Here is an 18,244-nt window from a genome sequence, read left to right as displayed (position 1 = left end):
TTTCTTTTGGTGGCAATAGAATTCAGAAATAGTGTGGACCTCTTATAAAAGAGAAGAATACAGCTGGTCCCCTAGGTTTTCATATGTGTGCAGTGTATAAAGAATGGTTTGCTTGTGTCACTATGTACCTATCCCACACTCAGGCATGGGGTCTTCATATGCATGTGCCCATTTCTGATAATCTGGGTGTGTTTGGTAAAATGTACATAAGTCAGCCACAAGTTTCCATATAGAAATGTAAATATTATATAGTTGGCCTTCAACTGATTGGTACTTGTGAATGTCAATATAATATTCCTTTCTGAGTAACCGATCAGAGCAGAGTCTCAGTGTTAAAGTCAAATTGGCTTATAGGAATTTGTCTGAAATAAGATGAAACAAAGGAGGCTTTCCATGAAGAAGTTTAAGCTTTCTATATTTTTAAGGATTCAGATTCTACTTTGTAAAAGAGATATTTTTATACTGTTCATGTTCATATGCATAGCTAAGGTTGACTTCACTGAAAGAATCTTGTATGCATTTAAAAGAGAAAAACTTGAAGGGCTGATAATTTAGTTTCTCAAAGAAAGTAATGATACCTTTACACTCTCTTTAGCCACAGGATTAAGTAGGTCATGGGATATCCCTTTTTAGTGTGTGGAAAGCTAGTTACTCAGCACAAGTGATCCAGCCTTCTTAAGAATTTGAAGCATACCTAATTATTTTTCCAGGGGCATGTTTTTTAAAATAATGTACAATTTGGTGAGGAAAAAATGTAATGTCAAACTTCTCCAATGAAGCTGATCTAGGGACAAGTTTGACTGAATATTATGAGCACACTGAGATTTTTGAAGAATTTTAGACATGAAAGGATGGTTTTAAAATGCTAAACATTTTAGAATTAAACCTTACAAGGACTTAAAAAAAACAAATGGCACAAACTGAAATGCACAAGCCTCTATAAATTAGAATTGCATCAATTTTGCTAAGTATCTATGGTATCTGGCGAGGTGAGTAATGGGGGAGGAAGAATTTATTTGCTTTTTCTTTACCTGTTAGTTGAGAGATATACAGTTATAGAATTTGCATCTGAAGTCCTTATATAAATTTGATTTTGTTTTTCAGAGCTACAGCATCAGACTCTAGCTACTGATAATCTGTTTTATTACCTATATACCATTTATCTCCTAAATCCATATAAGAATTTTAACTGAAAGAAATCTCTTTCCTGCTATAGTTGTTGCCTCTTCAAATCTCATTTTAATAGATTAATAAATGAGCATCCCTGACATGTTAACTTTAAATGCTTATTTGCTGTTAACAGCTTCCTGTCATGTGCTGCCCAAATGATGAGGTCCTTTATCATTTGCCTAAATTAGTGAAGTTGAAAAGCTTCTTTTTTACTTGTATGTTTTTTTTTTTTCTGTTCTGAACTAAGTCCTCATTTAGTGAACTGGTTCATCTCTGCAGTTGGCTACCTTGCTTGATGGATACACTTTCAGAGGGTTCCCAGACCATATCTTATCTAATTGCTGCTTGCTTGGTTTGAGTACATTCTTTACTTTCTTTGGTACTATTTATTAATGAACCCTTCCCTCACAGGCCCTACAGCCTGGTGCATTTCAACTGATACCAAAGAGATCGGCACTTGAAAAGACCAATGGTGCCACCCCGGTCTTTAATCCCAGTGTTTTCCACTGCCAACAGTCTCTGGCTAACATGCAGCTCCCCCAGCCGGCATTTTTCCCTGGAGGTAAGAACAAGGTTCTGGACACTGTGAATGTAATAATGTTATGAATGTATACAATGCACACCAGCCTTCAAGAACTTATATGCCAGGACTATCGACAGGTATTTTGATAGGAAATAAAACATGGCACTTATGTTTGATCTGCTAGTATGTATAAATAAATTTGTTTCTATGATTCCTGAAAATTAGTGATTTGAATTCAAACTAGAAAACATTGTCAACATTTTTCTTTTTAGCATTTCTTAATTTTTGCTTCTTATTATTGATTCACTTGGTTCAGCCTCAAACTAATTTTTTGACTCTTAGGTATCACTTTCCAAAGACATTGGTCTACCCTCAAAAAAGACCCTCCCATTTTCACCATTGCAAAAATATGTAATCTATATATCTTTGCTATACTGAAGATAGTTATAATAAAACTACCATTAAATTTATATATATAATATATATATAACATTTATAACACACACACACACACTGTGTGGCACTGGGTGTCACATTGGAACTCTGTGACAGGTAGTTCCAGCCTCTAATTCTTAAATTAGGTAATATAAAAAAATATAGCAGTTTTCTTGACATGTCAGGGTTTTGCTCCAAAATACCCCACAGGCCCTCTCCTCCCCTCTGAAAAAAATGTTGAATCAAGATGGGCTATATTTAGCCCTGACCATTGTGGCTCAGTTAGATGGGTGTCCTCCTGTAAAGCAAAGGGTTGCAGGTTTGATTCCCAGTCAGGGCACACGCCTTGGTTGTGGGTTCAGCCCCTGTTATGGCACATAGGAGAGGCAGCTGATTGATGTTTCTCTCACACATTGATGCCCCCCCCCCCCCCCGCTTCCCCTCTCTCTAAAAATAAATAAATAAAATCTTTTAAAAAAATGAGCCACATTTAGTCCTGGCCAGAACAAAAATCAATATTTCTCTCTTTCTCTAAAATAAATAAATAAAAATTTGTAAAAAAAAAGTTAAATAAAAATATAGCAGTTTTCCTGATATATTTCCCTGACACTTTCCAACGTATTTTGTTATCTCCTCCATTCAACTATATGTAAAGCATAACAGTTTGTATCAAATTGAATAAAAAATTTAAACCAGAATTTCACTCAAGTACATATATATGAGGGAAAATACTTTTTTCTCATGGTTCAGCACTTTAAGAATGAGTGTTTAGTCTCTTAAGAATAAATTGAAAATATTAACTACCCAGAGTACAGTAGATTTTCTTGCCAAAATTATAAATGCCCAGTTTATAAATTATTATTAAATGAAAATTACAGTATTTAAAAATTAATTTATAAAGCCTTGTTAATAGTATAAATATACTAAATGCATAGTAATAGACACCTGGACTTCAAAAAATATTGTGGTTAGTTGATAAGTTAGTTAGTTAATAAGTCTTTAAAGAAGCTATTTAAGAGTCTTTTGTCTAGTTACTAACCACAATAATTTTTATGGTACCATTTAAAAGCACATTTTTTATCATTTTTAGACTTTGCTGGATTTAGCTAATTTAAAATATAGATTTATAAGCCAAAATATCTGGAGAATCCTGTCCCCCTTAATTAATAGCAAATTAAAAAACTCTCAGGCTGAGAGCCCCCTCTTTATGAAAATCCTATTTGCCGTATGTTCGTATTCAAGCCCTCGGTAACAAGGTAGAAGGGACAGTGATAATAGATTAGTGCTCTAAATAGAACTATTGGCATCTGATACCAGATCTTGGTGCATATTTTGAAACTAATACATATAATAAATAAAATTATCCCTTTAATGATTAAAATTAATTAGGATGTATTTGTCCAAAATAAATAGAGGATGTAATTAAGGTGAGATAATCCTTTTAAAGAAAAATTAATATTCATTTTTTTACCTAAGAATCCAAGAATTACTTTGATTACCTGGGTGTGTGATCTTAAAACTAAACTGTAATTGCAAACATATGAAATTATTTGGATTTGCATGTGCTGATTAATTAATATTGTGAGGAATATCTTTCTAGTTAAAATTTATTTCTATCAGTAAAGCTTCAATAATGAAATATCTCTTTTATTTACTTTTCACGCTTTTCTTCATGGTGTACAGGGCAAATATTGTGCATGGCACCTGCTTCAAATATTGGTAGGTTTTATACAAAAATTATTAACTTTTTATAATCTGAAAAATAGTGTTTTCTGTTGTGACTGTGAAAGAGATGAGTGACTGAACGAAGTGGTTGGATGCTTTCTGAGTATTTAAGGTTTAATAGGGTACTGTTTCACATCTTTGTGGAGTCACAAGTTGTGCCCTCTCAAGTCCTTGTTTGCCACTGTGGCCAAATACTGATGCTCTATTTTCACCCTAAAAATTGTAGCCGAACTATTTTGAAACATTTCCTTACCTAGCCAGAATGGGCAGTTTTATTCTGTCTTACATCTGTTACTAAGAAGTCATAAAATAGTTCAAATGTGCGATATCTAAAGTATAAAAATCCTTCCAAAAAAAGCTATCCATAAGATCTAAATTATTCAATTCTGAGGCATTTAGAAAGAATGAGTTTAGCAAAGGTAGAACATTCCATAATGTTATATAATGAATTCTATAATCTTCTAGGAGGAAGTGCATGTGCATGGAAACTAGGTACAATAGAATAACTTCAAAGTGACTCTTTGGGGATATATAATTTTAATTAGTTACACAAGGACCTTTATTTAACCACCAATACAATATGGTAGCCATCTCAAAAGTATTTGGTATACCACTAATACAGAAGACGAGAAAGTGACTTATTTTCCTGTCTAGAATTTCTGAGTTCTATAGCTTCTCAGAATGCTATAGCTCCTATAGCCTCCATGACTACCAGGAACAGACCAGAAGAAAATGGCTCCATTTGATACAAGGAGAAATTATTCCACCCCACTGCACCATCTCATAGTAATCCACTTCCTTTAATTCTTTTTGAGAGTTTAAAATAAGTTGACCTCTATCCCATTGGTCAACCAGAGTAGATGCAAAGCCCAAAAAGGACTAAGAGACTTATTGAGATAAAAACAAAAAGTCAAAATGACAACCACATAGTAGTAGCACTAACTGGTGACAGAGGTGAGGCTTCTGTTATTGAGGGATTAGCGGTCCCCTGTAAGAATGAAAAACATTTCCATTGATACTAACAGGAACACTATATCCATTTGATTAGAACAGACTTCTGCAAGTTTGTGAAATGTGTCTCTCTTTACAATTTGTGACTCTGCTCCCCTGTCCTTTCACCTAAGAACTCTGTGTGGGAATACAAATTGCGTGATTCAGTACTGCTGCATCCTGTATAGTTGCTGTGTTCCCAAAGGGAAAATAGGAGTGTTTTTAGAATTGACATATTACACAATAAGGGATTTCTGTAAGTAACAGTTTACTTGTGATAGGTATAAGGAATAACTACAGAGTTCTGTAAAGCACCATTTGGGGTACAACTGTGGTTTCTATGGCATTGCATATGTTGATTTTCCTCTCTTCAGGCTATTCATTTTCTCTGTATACTTTCAGAAAATCTAAATTCAATCAATGCAGTTGTAAATTATTATATATGAATGCTTGTAAATTATTATATATGAATGCTTGACATTCACCCATTAATTCCTTGGTTTGCTTTCCAATATGAGCTAGAAATGAGAAAACCATCCAAAAAGCTTCTTAAATGAGGCAGAACACTAGAAAAGGCAAAGAGAAAACACCCTGAAAGTGCTGTTATAGCTGTTAGCCACTTTTGCTGTAATTTTTGCCATGAAGACAAGATTTTGTCAGATATTTTCTATGAAGTGTCCCATGTGTCTGTCTCCTCTTTGGCTCAGAGTCTGTAATAGCACACACTGAATTTGAGCAATTGTTAACTTGGAGCATGTGATTTTTGAAGCCACTTAAGACTCCACGGCATCTTAATTAATCAATTAATTAATTAATTATAGGGACTGATTAAACAAATGATTAAACAAGCCTTAAATAACCTAAGTTTCCAGGGGTTTGCCAGAACTGTACTTAAAAACCTGCATGTGTTTTTCATATTCTTCATATCTACTTCCCTACCATATACCCACCAATTGAACTACTACTTTTTTGCATGTAGATTAGGTAAATATACAAATAATTGTGTACTTACCGTTTTTAAAATTTAAATTGTTTTATTGTTGTTCAACTACAGTTGTCTGCATTAGTGACAGCACTCAAGTCTACAAGTTAGTGAACCCAAATACCAACTCACAGTTCCCTACTCCCATTTTGAATGTGCAACCCAGTTACTTGTCTGCTTAACTAGCTATTCATACAGATAGCCTTGGTAACATTAGATTTTACTATATGCAGCCATTGTAAACCCTTCTGGAAATTTGGCCTTTTAATTAAAATAAAATGTGATTCTATTCAGAAGCTAAATGTTGAGAATAATGTTTCTTAATGTAAACTATAATCGTTTTCCCTTTTCTCTTTTTAAATTTTTCCCCATTCTGTGCTGTGTTGCTTTGCACTGTGATTGCATGTTGTAACCTGGTGTATCCATCATGATGATGTCACGTGGCTTATTGCTGTGATACCTACCACACCCTACTTCATTGTTTATGTCATGGTTGCATAAATGGTTCACTTTCCCATGTGTTGCTTCCACGGTTTCCTACTGAAAGTGCCTATGATGCACGGTGCTACACCTACCACTGTGTCTGCAGCAACTACACCTGCCACCAGCGTTCCCTTTGCTGCAACAGCTACAGGCAATCAGGTTTGGCAATTTATTTCACCTAGATAACTACAATGTATTGGTGACAAACAGCATATGCTTTTTGGATTGGTGAGAGACATTAGTCCATATTCTTGTGTGTTTCCTAAGCAGCTGTTACATTTAAAATTTTTATTTTTGTGTTTATTTTAGAGCAGCAATTTTCAACCTGTGTGCTGCAAGAATTTTTAAAGCATGCATTACCTGACTAGTCAGGGGCACTTGCCTATTTTCCCTTAGATTATCAAATTAAAAAATGACAACAGTCAAGACAACAATAGCCATATGGTGTGAATGAATCAAAATTATACCTAATTTTGGTCATATTGGCAAAAATATAACATCTTTTGGTGTGCCACAGAATTTTATGGATTAGGTTGACAATCGCTGTTCTAGAAGGATGTATCTACTTTACTATTTATCCTGAGATGAATCAGCAGTCTTCTCATTTTCAATCAGTTACTAGATGTATCTCTTGATATTCTATATATACAATTGTTGCTACTACACCAATCCTTAAATGTGTATACTGTTTGTTAAATGCGTCCTTACTGATCAAGAGGTGAATTTGTTTTATTTTACTACCATTTTTTGTTACTGTGTTTAAAATTTCACTTAATACAGTCATTATGTTTACCTTCAGATCTACTAGAAAGAACACAAATTAACACATTTCTTTCCAAGGCACAGATATCCCTATAATTATCCAGTAATTATATATGTCAGAAATTTCTTCTCATACTGACATTAGTGCTTATGTTGTTTTGATTTTCATTTGCTTTAGGTACTGATAAGCAGGGTCACAAGGCAACTTATAAATTTGGGAGAAGTCCTGAAACTAAGGAGATACATAAATAATTATTGTGCAATGTTATGGCTACTTTGCCTGATTAAAGTGGTAACCATGCTTAAAGACTGCAAATTCCACTGCTGCTTCAATTACAAGTACGCTAACTATATAGCACACAAAGCATTAATTAATTGGGAAAACAAATCACATTCTAATCTGTGCTTAGCAAAATTAACTATTAGTGGATACAATTAATATGTTTAAATTTTCCTGTGAATTGATTATATTATTGATTACCATGTCCAAGCAGTGAATAAAATAAATACTTCTCTCAAGAAACTATTTTAATCTAAAATCTTTTTTACTGCTATAGATACCCCCATTATCAATAGATGAACTGAATAGCAGCATGTTTGTTTCACAGATGTAGAAGTTACCGGTAGAACAGTAAGTTTCTTTAAGTATTAATATGTCATATTTATAGGTGATATCTTTTATTTACACAATTGTACTTGTTAAAGCTTTGGTAAATAGTTTCAATAGTAGACATTGCTTATAACTTAGAGCTTGATTTAAAGCATTCTAAGTTTTCCAAATTGAAATGTAAACAACAAATATGCAGTTCTTATATGAAAATGACAGCTGGTAGTATATTTTTCCAATGAGCTTACAAATTCTGAAATGTTTTCCTATTATTAAAGGGGTATGATTTGTTAGATAAATACAGAGATCAGTGTTCAGTTTTAATTCTTTAACATTTTTCTAGCTTATTTTTAAAATTAAATTTAAGCAAAGTAATTTTGTCACAATTTGATTGAGATGGTTACCTTAAAGACAGTAAGCAATGTGCTTCCCTCTTTCACTATAGTAAATAGTGTTTTTACAGTCTGCCACTTTGCATTGCTCCCCATGTAAGTCTATCAGAATTGATCCAGCTGTTTCAAAATTTGAGTGACATAATTTAGTAATTTAATCATTATTTCCATTGATATCATACCTTTTTTGCATGCAATTTTTGTTGCTGTTGTTGGATTTTTACCCTCTTCACCTTTGATCTTCTCTTTGGCCCAGAACCTATAATAGCACACACTTAATTTGAGCAATCGTTCACTTGGAGCATGTGACTTTTGAAGCCACTTAAGACTCTGAGGCATATTAATTAATTAATTAATTGATTATAGGGACTTATTAAATGAGTGATTAATTATGAATTGCATACATTAGTCACTAAAAGCTTGAGGTTCTCACAATCAGAGGGTATCATTTGGTTGAAGGAGGCAAGAGTCCTATTCTTTTCATGGACTAATTTTCCAGAACCTGGTTAGTATTTCTTTCCTGCTAAGGACACACAAGCCCAGAACACTAATTGTTTTGGACAGATACTATAGCTGACTACATATTAGATAAATAGGTCCCTTCAACCATAAAAAGATGTTTTAAAAATATACCTTTGAGTATATGGAATAACTGAAGTAGCTGTGAATTATAGTAATTTTCAGGAGTATAATTTAGGAGAGTGGCAGCTTTGGAATAGCACCAAATATGAGACTGTGGGTTTTGGAAACACTTCCATGATTCTCATGAGTTGCTTTACATCAAGGTAAACAAACTTGTCAAATTAACTTAACTTCCTAACAAAACATGTTTGGGAATAGTGATTCAGTTTTATTTGATTCCACTAGAAAATGTAGAAGTATTTAGCACATAATAATCACTTTAATATGTAAGAGGTATTAAAAATTTCTTCAAAATTCAAAAAATGTAATTTTGTAAAATATAATATAGTACCTATATTTCATACTTAGGCTCCATTGCATTCACATAAAATGTTTAAAGTTTATTTAATATCTGCACATTTTGAATGTTTGGAATCAAGTGTGTTTTTTTTTCTTTTATTTTTCAATTACAGTTGACATTCAATATTACTTTATGTTCATTTCAGGTATAAGCATGTTTTCTAATATGCTTGTTGAAGGAAGTAGATAAGTGGATGTTCATCAACAAATTTTGGCATTGTGTAGATAATGCATTAAATAACTGAGTGCATCTCTTTTAGGGCAATTCTGTACATTAGCATTCAATGAGAAGCATACACTATCATGGTACATGACTCTTTAGAGACTATCTCCAACAGCCCAATTTTTAGAGATGTTGAATATGAAATTCACAATGGGGAATATCTTGGCATAGTTCACATAAAAAACTGAAACAAGAACCAAGTATCCTGACCCCTGCTTGAATAACCCTTTAATATTTCTCACTCTCTTTTTTTTTTTTTTTTGCATTTCAGTTGAAATTCTGAACAACAGAGTTATGGAATATCAGAATCTCTCCGTCAGAACTTCCATGTAGCCTTTCTATATATAGTGTTGTACGTCCTCTTCTACCAACACAACAATAAGCATGGTGCAGTCAATATAGTAAATAAAACAAAAATACCAACCAACAAATTTAAATAAAATCAAAGCATTTAACAATCAATGGAGATGTTAAAACAAAACATGAATACAAAACTACCATCTATCTTATTTAAATTATTAGGTAGAACACTACCATAAAATTTTGTAATTTGTCACACTATTCTTTGTGATTTTCTAATAACTTTTATGCTGAGTGAATCTCCACAATGAATTTTTGGCTTACTGTGCATTCTTAGTGGGTAAATATTTAACTGTTTTGAAGTATTACCTTACTGTTTTGTTTATGCAATAGCCTATTGGGTTGATTTAAAAAGGTAAAAATTGTATCCAAAGATCATTCCCCCATTATTGTATTGTACTATATTGTGGTATATTGTGTTGTGTTAGGTTTTTACATACTACAGGGTTTTGCTGTAATATGTGTGGTTTTTGGTTTCAACTAAAATGTTACTAATGGTAAACAGAAATACATTTGCTTGTGAAATATGACAGGTTAATGTTAATATACTCTCTCTGTTTAGAATATTTCTGGGGGATTCTCAGGGCAGCCATTTAAAAAGCCTCACTTCTGAGTGTTTGCAAAACCTGTTCATAAACATCCATGTAAATAATTTATAGCTGCAAATCTGACCTTGCATAATATGATTACATTAGTAGATTATTTCTGAGGAAATATAATTACCTGCTAAAAAGAGGGAACTTCTTAAACATTAATCCCTAATTTCACTCTTTAAACATCTTGGAAAACTAGAATTTATCTTTAAATACATTTCTCAGCATTTATGCTGAAAAGTGTATAAAGTGCCCATTATATTTTTTTTGTGGCTGAAGGATTTAGACACACTCTTAGGTTGAGTGTCTAAAACAGCCATTTGTCATCTTCAGCTGAAAAATTGGTACTTGGAGGCTTAAAGGTATGCTAATTACAGGTTATAAATTTAACAGGGAGATGGGAACATGGAGACACTTTTTATGTATTGGAGGAGAGCCTGTAAAAACCATTGCAATGTAACCTTTTACAGAAGAGCCATTTCTGAATCCAAATGGCTCATGCTTTTTAGACTACTCTGAATAGTAAGTAAGATGCAATCTAGCAAGATTAGTCAGGGTGAAAGAGAATTGGTTCTAAGTAAGGCCTTTCCTCCCCAAATGGACACACTTTTATATTGATCACAGTTGGAGCCTGAGTATAGCTTTGGAGAAATGGCAAAAATGGGGAGGAGGATAGGAAGACGTTTAAAATTACTCTTTGATTTATTTAACAGTTTTAGGAAGGATATCACAGTTGGCTTTAGCTCCAGTTTAGCTGAGTTTTCAGTTTTGTTAAACACTTATCAAAAGAGTAAATGTTTGTGATATATGTCAGATGTTGCCTTCCCAAAACTTTATTAACAACAGAGTTCTCTCATCATAAACAATGTTGATTTGTATTTGTATTTTTACATGTATTTGGATATTATAAGAGAGGTTTTTAAGACCCTTTGGATGAGACAGAATGGCTGCTCTCCACAGAGCTGAGCTGAATTCACAGTACTAATTCTTATGAAATACTTTTAACCAAGTAAAATAGTAATTAATTTTTATGTTATGTGGCATACCTCCTCCTCTTTATTTAGTCATTAAAGTTACTATTATTATATAGTGGTAGAACCATATGATAGTTTGCATCAATGTAGGTTTAATATTTTCTACTAAATATATATTCTCTCACTGGTAAGTGTAAAATCATCAAATTTGATGTTTATAGCAAGTTTGTTTTCTACTTCATGAAAATGACAAAGAAAATCTGATGGATACCTTAAGCAGGCTAGTATGTTTGAATCACAGAACAATGGAGTTGGTAAAACCTTTTCACAGTTGATGAAACTGAGGCCTAGGGTATGTGATTTGCCCAGGGTTACCTACCTTTTTGGGTACAGTTGGACTTGGAAATATCTCCTGACTCCCAGTTGTTTCTCTGTTTCACACTGTTTGTGCTTCAAAATATTTGGAATTCCATCCTAAAGCAGATCAATTTGCCTCAAAATACAAAAGATCAAAATTAGCTCTTTAATAGTTGATGAGATCCTCTTGATTTTAATTATCAACCCAGTCATGATCATCAGTGATTTCTAAATGGGTTTGCTTCTATGGAACCATTGCCATCTGTTTACAGTATTGCCTAGACTTAAAGAACAGGAGGTTTCCTGACTTTTACCTATTGTTTTTGAACAACTTAATTTCTCTTTCCTCAAATCTTAACATTGTTAGAGAAGAAAGGAGAGTTCATCTTTATGAAATTACTCATGTTTGGAACTGAATTTCGCATATCCTGTGTCAGTGCCTCTCCAGAAGAGCAGATCTGATCACAAAACTCCAGGAAGGCTGTACCTGAGCTAGTCTGGATATATCCCTAAAGGAGATACAGAAGTTTGGGGGGCACAATGAACTTTTTGTATAGTTTGACATTTTGATCCAACATATTATCTCATTTCATTTTTTTAAACTTCTGATGAAGATGTACATAGACAGTACACCTGGAGTGCAGGTGTCTTCATGTTACTTTAAGCACTGGAAGACATGTTTTAGTAAAAGGTTTGGTGAAGAATATTCAGGGTAGTTGAATTTTGGATGCCACAGTTTTGATGTTGTTGGCATTGAAAAATTGCTTTAAAAGTGAGTTTAAAGAAAGTCAAAGTACTAAAGTTTTGATGTAGCTACAAAAGAATTTTGACATAAATGGAATTTTAAGATAACATTCTTTAAATTAGTTGTGCAATGACTTGTTCAATTTATCTTTATTCAAGAAAAGAAGATCAGTCATTAGACTATAAACTTTCAGATAAAGAGAAGTCACAAAACTAATCAGTGACTCTAAACAAAAATTTACTGAATGAATTGTATATCTAAAATTCTAATCATTTGTGATTATTAGTTAACATTTTATAAGCTTTGTAATTTGCAAAGGCCTCTATTTTTACTTATCCAAAATTGTTTCTGTTTATTTCTCTTAGCTTTCTGCAAAAATATGTGAGAGTGCTGAAACTTAGACAAAATAAGTCATGTATATAGAGAAAATAATCTAAAAATATCTTTTAAGAGGGTTTTAGTAGTGTCAATTTTTAAAAGCACTGTGACCATAAGTATAGAGATTAACATTAAATCAAAATTAAATGGATTCATAAAATTTCTATTAAACACAGTATTTGCTTTTACAAATGGAGCATGATTCCACAACCAGCTATTGCATTTCATTTCACTTGTCTAGATTAGTCTGTAATTTCTAGTTGATCATGGTGTGAAAAGCCATCTTCTCCCAACTCCATCAATCTCTACATTTGTTTTTGAACCTGTTTTAAAGTATTTTTATATTGCCAAAGTTGTTTTCCTACATCACTAGACTGTGTTCACTAATTGACAGCCTTACCAGCCCTCCAACTGGGGAAAAGCAAGAACCTCCTCACTACCACCATCAGGAACTGAATGAAATTAACCTTTATAACTTGACTCTATTTTTAATGGCATGACCATTTAGCACAGTAATGTATAAATAATGACAACATTGTCAGTAAATTTTATTAAATAACATATAAGGAAGGCCTGTGTGCTATTTGGAATGTATTTGACTCTTTCCCCAATCCTTTGGAGACAGTAGATGAGGATGCTCTTAGGTAAAATGCAGCTGCAAAGTTTCTGAGTTATTTTAATCTGTAGGGTAGGGTGTTATATACATACAGGTTAGAAAGTGGAATCCTCTTTTACTTTTTTATCTCTTCTGCATTTCACACACATTGAAATAGAAATAGGGAAATATGATTTCTCAATCCTGTTGAATAGATTTAGAAAGGTAGTGCCCTAATTTTAATTTCACCAGTGCCTGTTAAAGGCAGTAGAATAAATACTATGTAAAAACATATAACTTTTTGGAAATTTAGTTGATAGCCTAATTAAACTGTAAACATAATGAAAAATTAAGGTTCTTAGCACCAAACTCAGTAATTGGTGCCACATTTTTATTTTACTTGTTAGTTTTTAAGGTTTTGATTTTATTAGTTTTTATATATCTCTTAGTAACTAATGAATTTACTTTTGAAGGAGAGTTAGAGAAGTTTTAAGATTTTACTACATGTATATATTCAACCTGGTTAGATAGGTTCTAAACTGACACTGAAGCATGATAAGATATAGATTGTAATACATAACTATTCTTTACAGTTCACAGTTTAAGAACAAACTTAACTTTATATACAAATAATAATTTTAACTAATTATATTTAGTCGTTGCTTTAGCAACAAAACTACAACATGGCTACCTTAAGACACCTTTTTGGTGAAAGTTTTACTTGTACACTATACATGGTTTTAACAGTATGCACATGTAGAAGACACATCTCAAATCTCAGAAAATGTATGTGGTTGATTTATTTTTTATCCTAAATTTCCATGTGAAAGCTTAATTTGTGTCCTAGTGTGGCTTTTTCATCAAAAAGTTTACAAGATGTGGATTCTAGAATTTGGCTTTATGGCTTATAGAATTTGCTGTGTGGATAGGGAGATTCCACAGTATTTAGACTTCAAAACACAATTGTGGTGTTTATAATACATTACCTGATCTTTTTTCATAGCTTCATTTATTCAAAATTATTTAAGTGGCATAGTTATAGCTGCAAAAATTCTCTTCTGGAATTACATACTTAAACAAATATATCCAAATAAAGATTAAAGAATAATGAAAACATATTATGAAATTAATGCATTTGTGAAATCATGCATAAAGATACCTTGGAATGACCCCTTAACAGTGTTTAAGAGACATATGCTGCAGTTAACTGATTATCTCAGTTAGGGTGCGAATGTGTGAGACACACCTTTTTTGCACTTATGTACATAGTCCATAAAAGCAATCCTTGGAGCTTGTTTTAATATAATAAGTCTGTGAGAATAGTGGAAAAGTTAGTAAGAGAGAGTTATTTCTAAGGCTTTGAGATGGAGGGGTTTATTTGCTGTAAGACTTAGCTAAACAGCATATTGCTTTGCTATTGTGGAGGCTTTCTAGTTTGCTACAGCTGATCAAAAGAGTGGACTGGTAACAGGTAACAGCTCATCTTCAGCTAGGAATACTGAACAAGAGTAAAACTACTTTATCTTTTAGCAAGAACACTAGCAGAGATTGTTTGCTTTTTAAAGTAATCCTCTCTGTATTATCACATATACACATATACACACACCAGGCAGGTTTCTACCTGAGGTTTTCTTCGATGATTTCAAGTAATGAAATACCTTGCAAATCTTGAAATGGATATTCCCATTATGATCAAATTAGACTGCATCTGTCACAGAAAATTATCAATTGACATATATCAGTTACATAAATTAAAATCTATTTAAGTGGCAAATTATTAATGCTTACCACTATTTCCCCATTAAGATCCAGAACCCAAAACCAAATTGGCAACCATTGAAAAGGTTTAATTTAATAGTTAAGTATGACCAGTATGGGGCTTTTCATTCCCTTCAATAAAGGAAAATATGCTCCTGCGACAACTTTATACATGACTCTATTTGCCTTATACTTGTTCACTGGAAGCTGTTTTCTGATTTAACCGTGACCAGGTTAGAAAGTACTTCACTGTGCCACTTCCATCTTTAACTGCTTTAACTACACAGAAGAGAATCAGCTGAAATCTTACATACATAAGAGCTGGGAAAGAATGTTTCAATCAGACCATCTCTGCCAATTTCAGCTCCCACATCATCCATAGATCAGCTTTTAATTTTTTGTTGCCTCCAAAGAGGTCTAGAAAAGGTCGAGGATAGAAAGTTTTAACAATAGGCCACCACAGGTACTTTGATCCTTCACATCTTGGGACTTGTTGCCCTTTCCCTGGAGAAAGAGTCATCCTGAGGTTGAGGGAGTTACTAGTATTGCTGCCCATTTTGATATTTTTCACTTACAGAGACAGGAAATTAAGCCAAAGCTAGAAAGCAGTCCAAGCCTTATAATTCTCCAATAGCTCAGGGCCAGTTGGTTAGATTTTTTTTCCCTTCAGCCCATCCTAGAATCAACCATACAACTAACAGTCTAACCATCTGACCAGCATTTTCATTGATATAAAATGTAAGCATTCACTTATTCTGTAGCTAAGAACTCCAACTTTAATCTTATCACTGACATATTTTTTCACATGGCCTTGTGAATGTATAGCCACAAGAATATAGTATCATAAGGTCAATAAAAATATGGTAAGATTTTAAGTCAGTAAAAATCATCTGTAAAATAGTAAGAATGACCTAGATATCCAAATTATTTATGGCATGATATGTCTTGACAGCCACTGGATCACACTCTTTGAAGCTTAAACACGGTGGCTGTGTTTAAATATGTAAAACTAGAGAATAAACTATAACAGAATGTGAATAACTTGAGGCCAAAAGAGGACCCTGCTGTTAAGACCAGGAAAAGGGGTTAGTTGATGAATTCACACAGTTTCCAGCTTCTCCATTTGTCCTCACCTGGAAGAGAACCACCATTTAATAATCCAAAATGAGATTATTCCAGAGAAATAGAGAAATGTTATCTTTAAATAGAACCCATACTTAATTATAGTGCTATATCTAAAAGAAAAAAAAATGTATCACCATGAAGTAAGTCACTACTATTTTCAGATATGTCAAAAAAATCCTTGCTAGTCATCTCCTACATCATATTACTTTAATAAAATACCTCTGTAACAAGACCTAAAAGTAACACCATTTTAAGCAGTGCTTCTCCAACCCCACAAAACACACAACCTAAATATTTATCTGTCAGCACTGCATGGTTTCAAAGCTTTATTTCTGTATACAGGATGCTGTTTGTAAATAATGGAAACCAAATTATTTTGTTGCTGTCTTTTGTGTCTAGCAGTTGAGAGAATGATGTAACTATCATATCATTGGATTCTGGGGTTACCCTTTTTTAAAATAAATTTTCTGTTGTTTTTTGTTGATGCTTTAATTATTAAAAAATGAACCATTTGTTATCATGTTCACTAATCACCATAATTTAAGATACTTTTTAAAGATGTTCTTAAATGTAGTCTTTTTAAGAGATTATTCTCCACATTTATACAACAACAATCCAGTATAATATAGAAAATGGAAGTACATATTTAGGAAGAAAATTTTAATTTAAAAATACCAATAGATGAGAAAATTATTAGCTCTCTGTAACAATTATAGATTGTGACCACAATATTTCAGAAATATATATAAACTTCTCATAATATTTTGCCTCCAAAATGCAATAGCTCATTCCTTCAACTGCTATCAATAGGGCACATGCTTTGATTTTTATGTTTTTTTCAAGTTATAGTGCTGTACTGCTTGTTTGTGTTTAAAAGTGTGCACTATGCAATTCATTTTCATATGCTATTACTATGTCTATTTTTGATCTTTTAATAAAATGTTAAATTTCCTAGTTATGTCTTTTTATGAATCCATTTCACACATCAGGAGTTCACTTAAAAGCTATTCATGTTCTAGAATAGTAATCATAACATTTAGTAATTCTAATATGAATTTAAGTTTGTGATTTTGTTCAATGTTATATTTCATATATAGAATACATTTATTTCCAAATATACCTTCAGTATTTTAAAATATATATGTGTGTATGTATATATAATACATCCATTGTATTATATGTATTATTTCTACAATAGTGAAGTTACTAACACAAGGAAGACACATATATTTTACTAAAAGAAAATTAAAAATTTTGAGATAATGCTTACTGGTTTCAATTGTGCTTCAGAAATTCAGGCATATTCTAAGATATATTAGAAGTTTGTATTTTCCAGTTATTAATTTCTACCCTGCATCTTAAATGCAACATATGAAATCAGTGCTGTTCAAGATGGGCATCAATGGTTTTATAACAATGGGATGTGTGGATTTTTCCATTAAAATTGTTTCTCTCACTTAAAATCACTTTTGTCCAATAAGTGACACAGGAATAAAAGGATAAACATTTTTGGTTTTTAAGAAAGCAAAATGTAACTTGGTAATACTTTATTCTGTCAGGTTTCTAAATAATTAAAAACACTTGATTGTGAACTTCTCATTGGCCACTGTTAAGTATTGGAGGTGATAGAAAACTGTAGTGAAGAAGCTTTGGATAAGAGGTTGTAACAGAATAAAGTATTATTGTTCACAGGTCTATAACAGTGAAAAAGGGTAGGGAGGAGGTTGGGTCCTTGTCCAATATCAGATGAATCATTCAGAGCTACTAGTTCCCTTGCCTCTTGTGCTTTACTATTTCCAAGTGTGATTACCACTATGGCATTTTTTGATAAGCCAGATCTGATCCCTTTGATGTGTTGTGCTCATTCCTGTGAGTCTGTGATAACCCCAGCACCAAAACCAATTCAGTATAAAAACATTTACAAGAGGTGTTTGGCCTCTTCAGAATTCAGTTTATGTCTTTCTCTTTGAAGCTGCTGAATGATAGGTAAGAATTCAGGTCAGGCTTTCCTGATCATCATGAAAATGGAGTTTCTATTGGGCAGAAGCATGTTGACCTACAGGCAAAACCAGATGAAAACCAAATT

General features: G+C 32.7%; 1 protein-coding gene across 10 annotated transcripts in view; it reads left to right on the top strand.

Moving 5' to 3' along the window:
• MBNL3 (muscleblind like splicing regulator 3) overlaps positions 1-16,432 on the top strand; it is a 127,115-nt gene extending 110,683 nt beyond the window's left edge. For 4 of the 10 annotated variants that reach the window (XM_036016702.1, XM_036016701.1, XM_036016707.1 and 1 more), the window contains 5 exons: positions 1,582-1,732; positions 3,812-3,847; positions 6,373-6,467; positions 7,628-7,701; positions 9,545-16,432. In XM_036016702.1, the coding sequence (XP_035872595.1) occupies positions 1,582-1,732; positions 3,812-3,847; positions 6,373-6,467; positions 7,628-7,684 (339 nt within the window). In that variant the 3' untranslated portion in view covers positions 7,685-7,701; positions 9,545-16,432. The remainder of the gene's footprint in view (positions 1-1,581; positions 1,733-3,811; positions 3,848-6,372; positions 6,468-7,627; positions 7,702-9,544) is intronic. The other 6 variants (XM_036016703.1, XM_036016709.1, XM_028523256.2 and 3 more) reach the window with 5 other exon arrangements.
• Positions 16,433-18,244: the final 1,812 nt, after the last annotated feature.

This window comes from Phyllostomus discolor, chromosome X (assembly GCF_004126475.2).
Source record: "Phyllostomus discolor isolate MPI-MPIP mPhyDis1 chromosome X, mPhyDis1.pri.v3, whole genome shotgun sequence".
Lineage (NCBI taxonomy): Eukaryota > Metazoa > Chordata > Mammalia > Chiroptera > Phyllostomidae > Phyllostomus > Phyllostomus discolor.
This window is presented reverse-complemented; position numbering and strand designations above follow the sequence as displayed.